At 34.6% G+C, this 16640-nt stretch overlaps 1 protein-coding gene across 4 annotated transcripts in view; it reads right to left on the bottom strand.

The window, feature by feature from the left end:
- Positions 1-2974: 2974 nt before the first annotated feature.
- Positions 2975-16640, bottom strand: part of SMARCAD1 (SNF2 related chromatin remodeling ATPase with DExD box 1) — a 74821-nt gene continuing 61155 nt past the window's right edge. For all 4 annotated transcript variants that reach the window (XM_078068972.1, XM_036091799.2, XM_078068971.1 and 1 more), the window contains exons 15-24: positions 15477-15612; positions 14851-14988; positions 12832-12927; positions 12622-12739; positions 12281-12402; positions 10629-10817; positions 10018-10136; positions 8959-9141; positions 7849-7958; positions 2975-3254 (exon numbers count right to left, since the gene is read on the bottom strand). In XM_078068972.1, the coding sequence (XP_077925098.1) occupies positions 3193-3254; positions 7849-7958; positions 8959-9141; positions 10018-10136; positions 10629-10817; positions 12281-12402; positions 12622-12739; positions 12832-12927; positions 14851-14988; positions 15477-15612 (1273 nt within the window). In that variant the 3' untranslated portion in view covers positions 2975-3192. The remainder of the gene's footprint in view (positions 3255-7848; positions 7959-8958; positions 9142-10017; positions 10137-10628; positions 10818-12280; positions 12403-12621; positions 12740-12831; positions 12928-14850; positions 14989-15476; positions 15613-16640) is intronic.

Below are 16640 nucleotides of genomic sequence, written 5' to 3'. Positions count from 1 at the left end.
AAACCATTTAAATAGAAATCTTCCAAGTAACTATAGGTTATCCCTCAACACATTTTAAACCATAACTACAGCACTGGAATATATTTTAGTTCAATTTGCATGTTAATATTAATATTGGATTGTCTAATCTTAGCATGTCATGTTATATATAGAAAGAGACTAATGAAATAGATGGCATATACTTGAAATGCAGGACAGAGGAAAGAGAACATGGTTGAGAAGCCAGAAATGGGGAGAGGATGTAAGGGAAGAAAGAAAAAGAAAAGGAAAGCTGGGCTAAGTATGATTTTAAGGTGCTTCTTTCATCCCAACAATGTTCTACAAAATAGGAGAAAAGATGTTAAATACTTGATACATCATTAAGGATTATACATAAAAACAAAATATATTTCCCAAATGATTTGCTTCTTTGGATCACATTTTCTTATTGCTAGTCGCTGTTAATAAATGATAACAGGTTATATAAGTGAATCTCATTGCAAAGTATTGTATCATGTTATTAAGGCAATTTAAGAAAAAATTATCTTTCACAACAGAAATTCAAATAATACTCTAGACAATGAAAGTAGTAACTTTTTTTCCCTCTTATGCATGTTCATTTTCTGCCATAAAATTAAATTCTGACAAGCTTTAATGAAAATAGAATTTAGTAAAAGTGAGAACGACAACGCTTATCTAACATTATGAAAATTCACAGTAACATCAGTCCCACTTGTTTACACAAATCGTAATTCAAATATAAAATGCAACCACAGCAGGTTTCATAAAGAAATTATTTCATTTAAATCATAGCATCATCATCAATCTTTAGGTCATCTTTTCTCACTGAAGGGACAACACATTCCGTTATCCCACCCTGTACCCAAAATAAATGGCTCCTTGCTGAGTGAGCAAGCATGAGAGAATATGAATGAATCAGAATTGCAGATTGTAACCAGAAAACACACATTCTGGGAAGAAAAGAGTTAAAAGAATCAGTTCCTTAATTTTATGGACATTTTAAGTGTCTTGCTTAGGGTCACCCAAATCTCCTAATACTCCTGTCCAACCTCTATACAGTAACACCAAAGTTAGAAACAACAGTAGTTAATGTTGCAATATAAGTATGTGTTGGTATAAAGTTACAAGTCTATGGCCTCAGGAATACAGTTATGAAACACATAAGGCATATGTCTTCTACCTTGTAAGTTGCATTAAAAAATAAAAGTTGCTTCAATTGGTCAAGATGATATTCCAACTATGGCTTCACATGCTCTTTACTACTGGTAATAGATTACGATGTTCCTATGAACATCAGTCCAATGGAAGGACTAATGGGGGGAATATATCCTAAGTAATAAATTCCAGTTTATTGAGAAATAGATAATATTTAAGCACAAATGATCTCATTTTAAAGGTAAAGGGAGAGTTAGAAACTATTAAAAAGGGTGTGAAAATACAACTTATGATCACAAATATTTTTATTAAGCCCAAGACATAATAGAGCATGACAGGGAGAACTCAACTACATCTCATTAAATATGGACTTAATAACAACAAAAGAAACAGCCTATCACTGAAGACACATTACCACAGAAAAGTTATTAAGAAATCCATTATGAGATTTTGAAAGGTAGTATTTCCAACAATCTAAGTGATTTGGGTCCTGCGATGTAGGAAGAGGTAGTAATAGTATTTGTAGATTCCTTCTAGCCCCATTATACTAAAATATATCGATTATATTCAATATACCTTCAAGATTGGGTAAATCTACTGAATCATCAGTTTTCAGAGTCTGTAATATCTGAAGATTGCTTTGAGAGCTTCATTACTCTTCTAACTCCAGAGTATTATATGACCTAAGCATCTTAGCAAGTCAGGATGCCTTGAAAGTACAATCTCCAAAATTAACAAGTCTGTGATTTATAAATAAGTTTATTTATAATGATATTTACATAATAAAAACAAAACACATGAAACTCACAAGTTATACAAAGAAACTGATGTATAATAAAAACAGCAAGATAGACTGACAGGCAAAAATTTAAAGAAAGATTTAATAAAGAGTTAAATATCAAATAGACAACTTTACTTCTTCTAAATTTCACTTTGTCACCCACACTGAATTGGAATTGAACAATGGCTCTCTCTTCAGGAGGTCCTGTACTGGAAATTCTGGAAACTGATAAATTATATTTTGAGAAGTGTTTAAAGTTAATGACCTATTTCCATGCAGTACCTAACGCTGCCTTAATATGAAGTCACATTCAGTCTGCTTTGAAGTGAAATAGCCTGTTAATCTGTTCTGCCAGGTTAGACAAATGTTACCCACATTTTGCTGATACGTGGAGACGTAGCAGGAATAAACTACTATTTAGAGTAAAGAGAACTGGAGCAGAAGTGACTGGGCAACAGTTTCAAGAGAAGCAAAAGCCAGGAGAGGGAAATCAATGAAAACATGCACAAGAATAGGCAGAGTAATAAGCACAATTAGTGCAGTGGGGAAATGAACAGAAGGAATTAATCCATGGAGCAAGAGAAGGGCTTCTTCGTTACTATTCACTGGAAAACAACTTAGTGCCTAGCCAAACAAATTTGTTTTAACAGAAGTACTTGGAAGGACCTGGGGGTGTTAGTAAATGGAATGCCACCTTTAAATTCAGGTTGAGTTCTTGTTGACAGTGGTGAACATCTGCTTCAAATAGCAATAAAATGAAAGCTATATAATCTATACAGCTGCGTCCTTTAAACTAACAAAAAAAGAACTTCAAATGAGACAAGGAAAAACAAGACGTAAGCATTGTCAAATAAGGCACATGTAAAAATCTACACACATTATCCAGTGAAAGACAATATATATATATTTGGAGGTAGAAATAATTACAAAAATACTGACATTTCTAAAGCATTAGCATATTTGTTACAAACAATCACCAACTAATCCCCATTCAGAAAACTGTTTTGTAAAATGATTATTCAACATCTTCAGGACTACATTATTTGTGGCTTTTTTTTTTTTTTTTTTAATTTCACATGTGAGCATCTGGAGAATTCAGTTAGTGGCAAAAAAGTTGTCCATACTATGAGAAATGTAATATGGAAATTATAAAAAGTTATAAATGTTCATAAACCCCATGGTCATCATAATGTAAATGTCCTTGAGTGCACCAAGTTGATATTTCCTCATCTATTAGGAATTCACAATTCTTAATTTCACAGGCCCATTGACGTTTTTAGTAACGTGGCTATATCTGCTGGCATACTCCCTTCGTCACCTGCAGGTCAGAAAGGGGCATTAAAAGTTGAATAAAAATATTTTACGAAATATATTTTCTCTAACTTTCATGAATTCCTAATCATCTTTCAAGGTCCAGCTTGCTTCAGTGTCACTCCTTGTTAAAAACCCTCGTGAGGGGTGCCCGAGTGGCACAGTCGGTTAAGTGCCTGACTCTGGGTTCTGGCTTCAGGTCCAGATCTCAGGGTCGTGAGACTGAGCCCTGCGAGGGGCTCCGCACTCAGCGTGGAATCTGCTTCAGTTTCTCTTTCCCTCTTCCTCTGCCCCCCACAACCGTGCACGCTCTCTAAAGTAAGTAAATAAATCTAAAACAAAACAAAACGACCTTTGCAAATCCCTACATACATTTAAGGCTATTTCCTCTGTGCTTATGTTCATATTACCAGCACAGTAATCTAGAGGCTAGGTTTCTCAGTTGACATAAATAAAAAAGATAGGCAAGTATTAATTTGGATCATATTCTATTCATATAGCACAGTATTTACTACTCAGGTATACTCGATAAAAACATTTGTGCAACAAAACTGAGTAATGCAAATAAAGACAACCAATCAAATCATTCATCCAAACCCTTATTTTCAATCCAAAGATATAATCACTAACATAGACTTAACTGGCATATCTAAACAAAATTGTGAATATGGCATACCAGTTGAAGATTAAAGTGCTCACTGTAAATAACCTTTTCCCAATGTCTGCCCATATTTCAATTAAATGAGACTCCAGTATCTAGACACTTACACAGGAAGCATTCAGGATTTTTTTTAAAGATTTATCTGAGAGAGAGAGAGCGAACTCCCGAGTGGGGGGAGGGGGGGAGAGAGAGAATCTCAAGCAGACCCCCCACTGAGCGTGGAGCCCGACACGGGGCTCGATCCCACGACCCATGAGATCCTGACCTGAGCTGAAACCAAGAGCCGGACAGACGCGCAACTGACTGGGCCACCCAGGTGTCCCCAGGATTTTCTAAAGCAGGAAAACACCTTGTGTCAATTAATCACTCAGACTGTTTAGAGATGAACTGATTTATTAGTTTATAGTGACAATGGTATAGTTGACAATTCATAAATATTTGTACGTTCATAGCAATGAATAATTTTATAAATTAGATGTGGCTAAAATGCAGCCAAACTAATCACTTCTCTGTCACACATACACACCCCAGTTATAATCTAAAATTGTGAGTACTTTTATCTACTCTTCTTTCAGTAAAACACATATGCAAAGAAACACAGACTATTTCCATAAACTCTCAAGGAGTTTGCGGACACCCTTGCGCCTTGAGGCTCTTCCATAGATTTAACAGCCTATGAAATCTAACTTGAAACATGTTAAATTAACTGACCCAACTAAATAATCAGACAGCTCCAGAAGACAGTAAGACAACAAGAATTCAAAAGTACAAGACAACAAGACTGTGCAAGATTCAGTATTCTGGGAATGGAGGGAGGGGTGAAAAGAAGGAAAAGGGGTGAGGAGACTCCTGTAAGTCTGAAGATACTAAAGATATAACGCAATAAAATGCAATGGTTCGTGAACTCTGGATTTTTTTTTTTTAAGCTATAAAAGACGAGGGGATAATTCGGAAAACATGATAATATTTGGAAATTACTGTTAATTTTCTTGGATGTAATTGGCAACTCAGAGGGAATGCTAAAATATTCAGAATGATGTGTCATGTCTACAACTGACTGAAATGGTTCATGAGGAAAAAAAGGAAGTATGAAGCAAAATGTTTACAACTGCTAAATTCATTTATACTATGCTTTTAACATCTCTGCATGAAAATTTCCATTTTAAAAGGTAGAAAATCTATTAATCACATTAAGAGATTTAGCATGTATCAGAACACCAACCAGATTACTGAGTTCCATTCCCAATTTCTGACTGAATAGGGATGGAGCTGGGCTTGGGAATTTGCATTTCAAGACAATTTCCCAGGTGATGTTGTTGCTGTTGGTCCAGGGACTACACTTTGAGAACCACTAAGGCAAGCTCTAGAAATACAAAAATCTGACAAGCATTTCTGAGAGGAATCATGGTACTTATCTTTCACAGTTTCATGGAAAGGGGGGCATACAGATTGTTAACATGAAGCACAGACACACTCAATTACAAATATGCTTTTTGTTTACAGTGGAAAAGAACCTCACTGTGAGAGATGAAAAGGGTACATGTACTCTCGTTAGGTCAGTGTCCAGTTATTTAAATGAATAAGCAGAAGCAGAAGCAAAGATGATAAAATCATTACAGTTAAGAGAATAAAGACATTATTTTATCCTTACCCTACCAAATAAAACACATACCAGAAAAAACTGATACAAATAGCTTTAACAAGACAGAGTAAAATTTCCTACAGAAAGAAAGAGTGATAAATGGGGGAATGATTCTTTGTAATAAATGCTTTACAGGTAACAGCCTAAAAGCATAGCTGAAATAAGTTGCTATTCTAACAGATACTTGATGTGAAAATAACAGGTAAAACTTTAGACTAAACAAATTTATATAAATACAAATAATTTATGTGAATTATGACTAGACATGACTGGATATACACTGGTCTCATCTGAAATGCCATTAAAATGCCATGGAAAAAAGAAATCAGGGGCATTATACAAAAGAGAAAAGAACAGAAGAAAAAAACAACAGTGAGGAGAGAGCTGTCAACAAATTTTGGAAGATGAAAAGCAAATGGAAGAATGGAAGTTGACTTTAGCAGAATAGACAAAGCAAAAACTTAAGTGAGCACACAGAAAATGCAAGAATGTTACTTCATACTCAGAATCTAACCACACCCCTCCCTCCCGACTCCCCCTCACCGCCCCAACTCAAGACAGAGGTAATGCATGGCTCCCAAAGGATGGGGAATATACAGAGCTAAAACAGATAGAAGAGTAGAACATCTAAAGCCTGCCCAACAGAGCCAGCCATTTACCCCAGATACACAAATGAAGTTTATTCTTTGGAAAGTCTGAATCAGAGGAATGCCAAATATGGGCATAGAAGACAGTGAAGCTATACTGGAACAGGAAAATTAACTATATAAATAGGACAACAGCCCTTCCTCCCCCCCCGGCTTCTCCTTAGCTCTAATAATGCAGTCAGTAGGTTTATACTCTATGTCCCACCATCCTCATTTCACAAAAGATTGGTGAATATGTTCCTGGGGAAATGAATAGCCCATGAGAAGCAACCTATATAGTTAAAGACAGTGGGGACTCCAACCATCAAACTGCTGAAACCCCAACTAACTATGATGATTCTATTTAAAGACTTACTGTTAGAATAAAAACTATGTATCTGGAAAGGTGGCAGCAGTGCTAAAGGAGAACAGGTATTTAATTGTTTTACTAAATTTGAAAAGATGCCCTAACAAAACAGTCAGGAAAAAATGTTGTGCTATGGAATCTGCCTTCTATTGCTTCTGCTAGATAATCTGATATTGGCAAGTTGACCCCTCCACACAAGGCTTAGTAACTGTTTAAGTTATAATCATCACAGCTGCTTCTACTCAAACTTTCTTTAATGCCTGCCTCCCCAGCCTGAAACACCCTGAAATAAATGCTATACAGGAAGGACATCTACTAATTTCACCATACACACCTCCCTCCCTCTCTCTCTCTTCTCAAAGACAGATTAAAATACCCTGAACTCTTTATAAGCACAAAGTGCCCAGCAAAATACTGGGACCTAGTAAATATTCAATGGAAGTTTGCTGAATTGAAACAAACAATGATCAACATTAGGAAGATCCTTACTTATTAGAATAATGATTAAACAGCTTGTATCCAGTTAAATTTAACATTAAATAAGAAAAGTAAGATGTAAAAGACTGCATGCTAAGTTGTGTAAAAGGGAAAAAGAATACATATACTTATTTCTATCTGCATAAAATGAGCGGTCACATGCTAATAAAAGTCAACGTGTCATTGTTAGAGGGAAAATGGAGGATAGGGTGAGAAGGAGGCCTTTGTTTGCTTTTTATATCTTTTGAATCTTGAACTATGTGAATGTATTATCTTTTCAAAAATGGAAAACTTTATTTAAAAACTACTCTTTTCAAAAAGGTGGAATGAAGAGGGTTCTCTTAGAGGGTTCTTTCTAGTACCCAACCAACTTCAATCTGAAATTACTAAATTTTTGAGGAAAAAAATGCATTTTATTGCACTTTAGTACAGTGAAGTATTTACTGGTCAAAATGAAATTAATGTAAATGTTACCGTTCTTAAGAAATTAATATTACACCATGTATTTTAATTCTTGGGGATTCATATGTGTTACTTATGTAGTAAATAAATTATAAAATTGTGGATAAAATTATAGAACTAATTTTATTTCGGGGATGCTTTGGCATCAAGAGATAAGGGATGGAAGAGACAGAATTATCCAAAATCAAGTGTTTACATCAATTCTGGCAAAATAATCTTAGTTATTGTAGTACGTTTGAAATGAGCATGCTTTTTCTATACTGTATGCCAGTGAAGGATTTGGGCCATTTTTGTTAATCCCTTGCTACTAATTTGATGCCTTTTCATATAAATAAATATTGATGTTTCTGTTTACAAACAACTTACCTTCATCGACTGTGGTCATATCTTGTTCTAGTTTCAATTTCTGTTGGTTAATTTTTAGCATGGATTCTTCAATTGTCCCTTGGCTTATTAATTTTATAACTAGTACTTCTCTAAAGAAAACAGAAGATATGTCCGTTGGTTACTTAATATAAAATTATTTGGCTACATATAAGCTATATGAAACATCTTAGAGTTCAATAAGAATAATCTGAAGATTGTATAACAAATATATCCATAACTTTAAATTCCCTTTTATTCAAACTTGGGATTGATGTTTTCTGAGCATGTAACTTTTAAACAACGTTTCTTATTAATCCAAGATATCTGTACTCCAAAAATTACTGGTAAAACTTACTACAACAAACAGTCTGGGATCAGATAGGTATTCATTTTAAAAAGGAACATGTTAAACAAAAACAAAAACAAAAATAAAAAAAAATAAAAAGGAACATGCTTTGCTTGTCAGGTTCCACTAAATAATTCAGTATAAAAAGTAAGAAAGCATAGTGAAGTACAAAGATTACACAGGAAGTTTTAGTCCCATAACAGGTACAGATAAATATCTGATTCATAAATGAATTTATCAATAACTTTTGGAAATATAGTAACACACTCCACACAGAAAACACTGATTATTCACTACTTACATGTGAAAACAGAGTTGAGTTAGGGGTACTGGCACCTCTTTATGGTCCAATGTCAAAATGAACCTTCACCTAAAATATCTACAACTCAAATAATGTATTTCCTAAAGGATAACAAGGTAGCAATGGTATACATTTTACTGTCTATCTGGCTCTTAAGGGATCTAACAAGACTTTTTAACTACTAATATTTTTCAAAGGGGCTGAACAACTGGTAATACTTTGTTTTCATCAGCTGCAGAACTAATTGGGGTGAGGTGGGAGGTTATTTTGCTTTAACTACTCGAAAATGAACAGGTTATATAGTGAAGTTCATATTCAACACTGCTGGTATGAAACGTATCACCAGCCATGCTTTGCTGAAAATAAAAACACTGAAGCAGGACACTGACAGACTATATTCTACTATTATATACAAATTAAATTGGCATTTAGTTAAAAATAAATTTCAACTCAAAACACTTACTTAGTCTGGCCTACTCTATGGCATCTATCTTCTGCTTGTTTGTCATTGTACGGGTTACAGTCAATATCATGAAGTATAACAACATTCGCTGAAGTGAGGTTTATTCCTAGGCCACCAGCTTTTGTTGACAGCAGAAACACAAAGATATCCATATCGGTATTAAACTCGTCAATTAGGTGAATCCTATAAGATAAATATATTAGGCTATATTTCACTAAAATGTATACAACTAAAACTGAAAACAATCACACTACATGGAAAAAAAACCCTGAAGATGTAAATACATGCTCTTGGCAATACAGTTACCTTTCCTGCAGTGATTTTACTGAAAGACCTTCCCAATTCACCAACTTCTTTTCTATTCCATTTCTCTTTCTATTAATTCTCACTTTAATTCAACTATTTGGGTTTGAGTAATGCTAAAGGGTTATTTTCTCCTTTGTTTAATGACTTCTGGCTTATCTAAATTTTGCATACGGCTTTTCAATCTTTAGCCTTCTCAGAAGTCTGTTAGTGGCTGCTCTTGATACCAGATGAACTAAAGATCTCAAGATCAAACTAGAGCAGTGTATTCCCTTTTAGCATGACTTCTATCTTTACTGCAGGGGAAAAAAATCATTCTGGCTGATAAAAAATAAACCTAAAGATGTAATGCAGTTTTCTTTTTTTAAGACAATCTTTTAATCTTTGGGAATTAAAAAAATAAACAAACCAAACTTATTCAATTACTCTTAAAATACGAAAAGCCCAAGATTTTAAAACCATCTTGGTTTTTGTTTTTTAAACAATCTTGGTTTAAAGGTAAGGTGCTTCAAGGGTCTGAATGAGTCTTAAAGGGGAAAACATTCTAATTCGGTATCGAAATAGATTTCTATGCAATTCAGATCAAAAACTTAGAAAATTTTCCTTATCTTAAGACAATGGTTTGAAATAACCACACAAAAGACTCAAAAGCAATACAATTCATTCAAATGCTTTATATACATTTAAAATTCCAACGTTTATTCTTATTTAAAGGTGAGGTGGAGATTTTCTGAAACTGAAGTGAAACATACCAACCTTTCAGAAATCTGAGTCTTCCCATCTAATCTGAGGTACCTATGCTGATGATGTTTTAAGAGAACCTCTAAAATATCCAGCATCATGGTAAATTGGCTAAATAATACAACTCTATCACCCTGTGAAAATACATATATGGATTAGAAACATGGAAAAATAAAATTCTAAGAATCTAATGATCAACTGCTTCTTTAACAAAAATCAGGTGATCACAGCAAATGTCTATTATATAATGATCCTGGGGTCCTGGGATCAAGCCCCACATCGGGCTCCATGATCAGCGGGAAGCCTGCTTCTCCCTCTCCCACTCCCCATGCTTGTGTTCCCTCTTTCGCTGTGTCTCTGTCAAATGAGTAAATAAAATCTTTAAAAAAAAAAAAAATCAATACAGATGTATTCTACTAACTTCTATTTTTCTTTCTCAAACTCAATAGAGGAAAAGTAATCCGGAAAACATATCCCCAAATAATATCCTCTAAACGTTCAAAGCATTAATTTCTAGAAACATATATAATAGACATAGGCTAAAACTTCAAGGAAGTCAAATCATGCCAGAATTATCTTAAAGAAGTTTAATTGGAAAAAACAAGAGAAGTAGCATTCTTTATTACCTTCTGTTTCAATTCAGACAAGATGCATCCTAAAACTCGGAATTTTCCAGAATCTAAAATCAAGTCCATGTCTAACTGGAAGTTATTAATATGTCGATACTGCTTACAAAGTACATGTAATTCAAAGTCTGTCATAACTTCCATATCTTCAAAGATCAAGTCAGGGTTCGCCTCACAATGTGTAGGTTCCTTAAAACAAAACAGAACAATTCACACTTCAAAATGAAGATAATTTATAATACGACCAGAACACTCGAATAAAATTGTTTACATCTGATAAAATATTAAGTAGCTAAATAGCACATGTTACATGGTACAATTTAACAAAGGAAAATAATATTCATTATTCTAGGTACAATAAAGGGGGAAACGTCCTTATTGTTTTAGAGACAATGTCCTGAAATATTTAGAGATGAAGTAATGTCTAGAATTTGGTTCACAATAATCCTGGGGAGGGATCTAGATGAAACAAGAGTAGCATCATTCTAGATAATAACTGTAAAAAAAATGGGTGATGACATGGGCAGAGGATTTCATTATACAATTCTCTCTACTTACACGTTTGAAAATTTCCATAATAAATTTAAAATAATATAAAAACATTTTAAAAAGCAAATAGTTGCTTTTAACACAAAGATCTATAAAGGAGAACTACAGGTGGGTGCTAAGGGAGAATGAGGCAAAAATAAAGATTAATAAAACTATAGACAAAATATAATAAAGAAAAAAATGAAGACAACAAATGGAGAAAAACAACTCACTGCCCTGGACATAAAATCTGAGGGATCCTTTTGGTAAAATAAAGAAGTGCATTATGGCAGTCTCAATCAGGAGTTGGCACACTTTCTGTAAAGGGCCAGACAATGAACGTTTCAGGAAGCTCTGGGGGCACAACGACCTGTTCTGCAACTCGTCAACTCTGCCCTTGTACAGGCATACCCTGCTTCATTTTTGTGTATGGGTTTCACAGATAATGTGAAGGTTCGTGGCAACCCTGTGTCGACCAAGCCAACTGGTGCCATTTTCCAACAATATTGCTCATTTTGTGTCTCTGGTAAATCTTAAAATATTTCAAACTTTTTCATTACTATTATATTTGTTATGTTGATCAGTGATTATAACTTGCTGGAAGCTCAGATGACAGTAGCATTTTTTTTTTTAGCAACAAAGTATTTTTTAAGTATATACTTTTTTTAGACATAATGCTACTGCACACTTAATTTGACTACAGTACAGTGTAAACATAACTTTTATATGCACAGGGAAACAAAAAAATTCATTTGACTCCCTTGCAGTGGTCTGGAGCCAAACCTGCAATATTTCTGAGGTATGTCTGTATTGAGAAAGCAGTCACAAAAAAAAGCAACAGAAAGACGGGGCTGTGTTAAAATAAAACTTTATAAAAATAGCCACTGTCATATTTGGCCCTAAGGCCATAGTTTGCTGACTCCTAATACAGACTGTCAGTCCTCTTGGCTCTTATGTTCCCCTAAATTATCTGGAACTTTGTCTTAAAAATGCTTTTCTTAAATATGGGGTTAATGGATCAATATGTTCATTAGGCTCGACTGATCTTGAGCTAGCCTAACAATTTAACCTTATGTTTAACAGTGTTAATAAAGGTTAGTGTTAACATAATATGAAATCCTTACCTTTAGCATAAGCTGAGACATTTCCTTGAGCTTTTCAGCTGTGTAATATTGGCGATGTAATAAAGGATGATTGGCCATTTTTCTCAATTGCATCATGACATTGCACATTTCTGTGTTTTTTTCTGTGATCCAAAGAGCACACATTAAAAACAAAAAAACAAAACCGAAGTTGACAGCTGTGTGCTGAAATACATCTCAATGCAAACAAAAAGTTTAAAATTATTTCTTCAAATTCTAAGTAATTTTTAAAAATGAGCAAATCCCACTATAACATGACTAAAGAACATGTAGCCCCAGTACAGGATTATTTTTCACATGCAATTGTGAAAATCAGATTATACCCATGTTATTGATAGATTTTTTCAATCTGTTGAAAAGACCCAAATAGAGTTGCTCCTGTTTCTCTGACATTGCACACAATTCAATTCGATCTTTCTTGGGGGGTAGCTGCTTGAGAACCTGAGAAAGGGAAACAGTTTAAACAGATCATTCAAATAAAGAAAACAGATTTTTAAAAAACAATCATCATAATAAATATGCAGATAAGTTACCTCTTCTTTTACCCTTCTGAGAATAAATGGTTTTATAATTTGTTTTGCATGTGCTATTCTCTCCTTTTCATATATACTTTGCTCATCTGCTGATTTCTAAGTAAAAAAAAGAACACATCCTTTTAGAAATTACTCATTTAAATGATCACAGTTAACAATATTACAGAACATGAAAATCAACCTCACTACAATCTCTGAGTTATTTTCCACAGAAACTCACTTCATTCTAGATGGAATTTCACATTTCAACTCTGGGCTATTAACCTACCTCTTCAAGCTCCATATGTATTTTGAGGTTTCAGGTACTCTGCTGAGCTAATAAAATGGAACTGCCCTAGGATGGTGTCCAGAAGTTTAAGTCATAACTAATGAGTTATTAACTAATTACCAGATAGCTCTCATGAAAGTGTGTGTGTGTGTGTGTGTGTTTAACAGGGTGGGGAGAAGAGGAGAAGGGGAAGAGAGAGACAGAAAACTTATATTTATTTCTAGAAAAATGACCCCAAAAGAATGCTAGTGCAGGTGATGTACACCATATGTTCTAAAAGACAGGGATGGTTCCTAGTCAAGGCCTGTTAATTTTGGAGAATTAAAGAAGTGGAATTTTATTCTAAGATGTGAAGAAGTCCTCCATATTCTATAATCTACTAGGCCATCAAGTGGGAGTGAATACATTAGTGAAAGTTTAAAAGGCAGTTAAGGTGCAGTGGAAGAATATCATAGAGAATTCCTGCAAAATATATGTGACTTGGGAGACAGTCAAGAATCTATATAAACATTGCTGTACTGGAGAATTTAGTAGGAGTTCCTGAAGACTATACTGTTCTTTTTCTTTATATTGTACTTTTTCTTTTTTTTTTTTAAAGATTTTATTTATTTATTTCACAGGGAGAGACACAGTGAGAGAGGGAACACAAGCAGAGGGAGTAGGAGAGAGAGAAGCAGGATTCCCGCCGAGCAGGGAGCCCGATGCGGGGCTCGATCCCAGAACCCTGGGATCATGACCTGAGCCAAAGGCAGACGCTTAACAACTGAGCCACCCAGGTGCCCCTGCATTTTTTCTTTCTTAAAAGATTTTTCCTTCCCTCCCTCCTTCCTCTTTTCATTTATTGAGACAGACAGAGAGAGAGAGAGAATGCAGGGGGGAGGGGCAGAAGAGGGAGAGAAAGAATCTCAAGACCCCACGCTGAGTGCGGAGCCTGAAGTGGGGCTCAATCTTACGACCCCGAGATCACGACCTGGGCTGAAATCAAGAGTAAGACACTTAACCAACTGAGCCACCCAGGCTCCCCTATACTGTAACTTTTTCTAAGCAACATGGAGAAAATTAACCAGATTTTCTTCTATACAGAGTTTCTTTAAGCGTAACTGTAAGAAATTGTTACTTTGGGGTGCCTGGATGGCACAGTAGGTTGAGCGTCTGACTCTAGGTTCTGACTCAGGTTGTGGCCTCCAGGTCGTGGCCTGCCGGGTCATGGGCTCAGCCAGGAATCTGCTTGAGATTCTCCCTCTCCCTCTGCATGCCTCACCCCTCCACCTGTCCCCTCATGCTCTCTCTCTAAAATAAATGAATTAAAAAAAAATATTGTTACTTTTGAATTTATGGACTTTTATTTCAAAACATATTTCCCAGTACAGGAGTTTTCTGGATATTCTACCTTTGTCCAGTTCTACAGTTTACCTATAAAGAAATGCTACTAATCTACCAAATTTTAACAAGGTAAATGCAATGACGAAACCTTCCCCACATATTATATATCTGAACACTCCACTAATTTAAAATTGTCATTTCAGAAAATTAGGATATTAAAACCAAATCTTTTGGATATCAATTACAGAAGTCACCAATTTATTTCCCATGGTATTTTGGCAGACTTCCCAAGTCATCCAAGTACAGGGATATCAACTACTTAAACTTAACTGGTATCACGTATACACTATGAAAACAAAAAAAAATAAGAGTGGCCTATATAAAACAAAAAGTAACATATTTGGGAGAAAATACAAACGTATGCTTACTGTTTTAGAAGAAAACATTCTTCGTATTTCACTGGTGCTACTACTAAACATGTGCGGCATAACAAAGTTCAACAGGGACATGAGCTCTAGCAGATTATTCTGTACAGGTGTGCCTGTGAGCAGCAAACGGTTATTTGCCTGTGAAAGTAAAATTTAGATTAGCTTTCTTTTTTTTTAAAGAGCTAAGTCCTTCCTGTCTATACTATTCAGTAGGGGGAAAAAATTAAAACCATTATTAATAATGTAACATTCTGTGATGAAAGACTAGTAATTTAGAAAAATTATCATCTTGTAAATTATCATCTAAGGTAGAATGTGAAAACTCATGGTTTCATTCTATAAGTAGGTAACTTGATTGTATTTGATATGCATAAAGTTTATCATACAGAACAGGGGTTGGTAAATTGAGGCTCATGAGCTAATAAAAATGGTTTTTAAACTTCTAAAGGGTTATAAAACAAAACAAAAACAAAAGCAAAGAACAAGTCACAGAGGAAGACCTATAAGACATGAAATATTTATTACTGGACCTTTAAAGAAAAAGTCCACTGACCCTGATATAAAATACTAAATACATTAAAACACATAACCTCATTATAATTGGAAAAATTCACAAAATATCTTACATTAATTGTCATAAGGTGCTGGTAGCGGATGGAGCCCATATTCTTCAGCATATGGCCCTCATCAAAAATCGCGTAATTAAGTTTCAGCCGTCGAAACAGACTACGATCATCAGAACTGCTGATTGCACAATTATAGCTGTCACCAAAAAAAAAAAAAAAAAGGTTAAAGGTTATACCTTTTAAGAGCCTGGACCATAGTGAGACTTAATGTTTTCTAAAATTATTTTTATTTATACATTTCTAGTACCCAGTACCCGAAAGATACCACTGGACATAGTTGGTGCTCAAATAAATACTGATGCACTTGTATACAATAATTATTTATGTACATGTAATCAAGTTATAAAAGCTGCAATGCGTAGGTAAAGGAAAATTTTAATGTTATAATTAGACAACTTCTACACAACTAAGAAGAAGCCAATTTGGGTATAATTTATATGTTATCTGCAACTGTTACACACTTTGCTTCATGAACTGTTATATTTTCAGAACAAAAGTGGGGAAAAAAAGGACATGAAATGAAGACATTTGTTAAGAACATAATACGACTGTATTAAACTAGTAGAGCACATCCAAGGAAAAACAGTTAATAGTAGCTAGCAGTACTAGACTATATATAAAATGAAGTCCATTTTAAGTAGAAAAGATGAATTTTGGATTCATCTTTTAATCATGGCCTCCTACAGAAGTCAGTAAATGGAAATAATAACTAAATACTGACAGTTAATATGAACTTGAAATAACCTATATTTAAAAATGCAACATGACAGCATTAAGTTCTCTGCTAGGTATTTATCCTAAACGGTTACTACCAAGTAATAATGACTTATTCAAAGTTTTATTTTCCATCCTTTTTTTTTTTTTTTTTTTTAAGATTTTATTTATTTGAGAGAGAGAGAAAGAGAGAGAGAGAACATGAGAGGGGGGAGGGTCAGAGGGAGGAGCAGACTCCCTGCAGAGCAGGGAGCCCGATGCGGGACTCGATCCCGGGACTCCAGGATCATGACCTGAGCCGAAGGCATTCGCTTAACCAACTGAGCCAACCCAGGCGCCCTTATTTTCCATCCTTTTAATTCAATTTTTTCATTTAGAGATTCCACTGTATTTAATACTTATTAATATTAATAATTAACATTTATAAGTTACAAATATTACAAATCATTT

The sequence above is a fragment of the Halichoerus grypus genome, chromosome 3 (assembly GCF_964656455.1).
Source record: "Halichoerus grypus chromosome 3, mHalGry1.hap1.1, whole genome shotgun sequence".
Lineage (NCBI taxonomy): Eukaryota > Metazoa > Chordata > Mammalia > Carnivora > Phocidae > Halichoerus > Halichoerus grypus.
The sequence above is the reverse complement of the archived record's forward strand: the minus strand, read 5'-3'. Positions and strand labels throughout refer to the sequence as shown.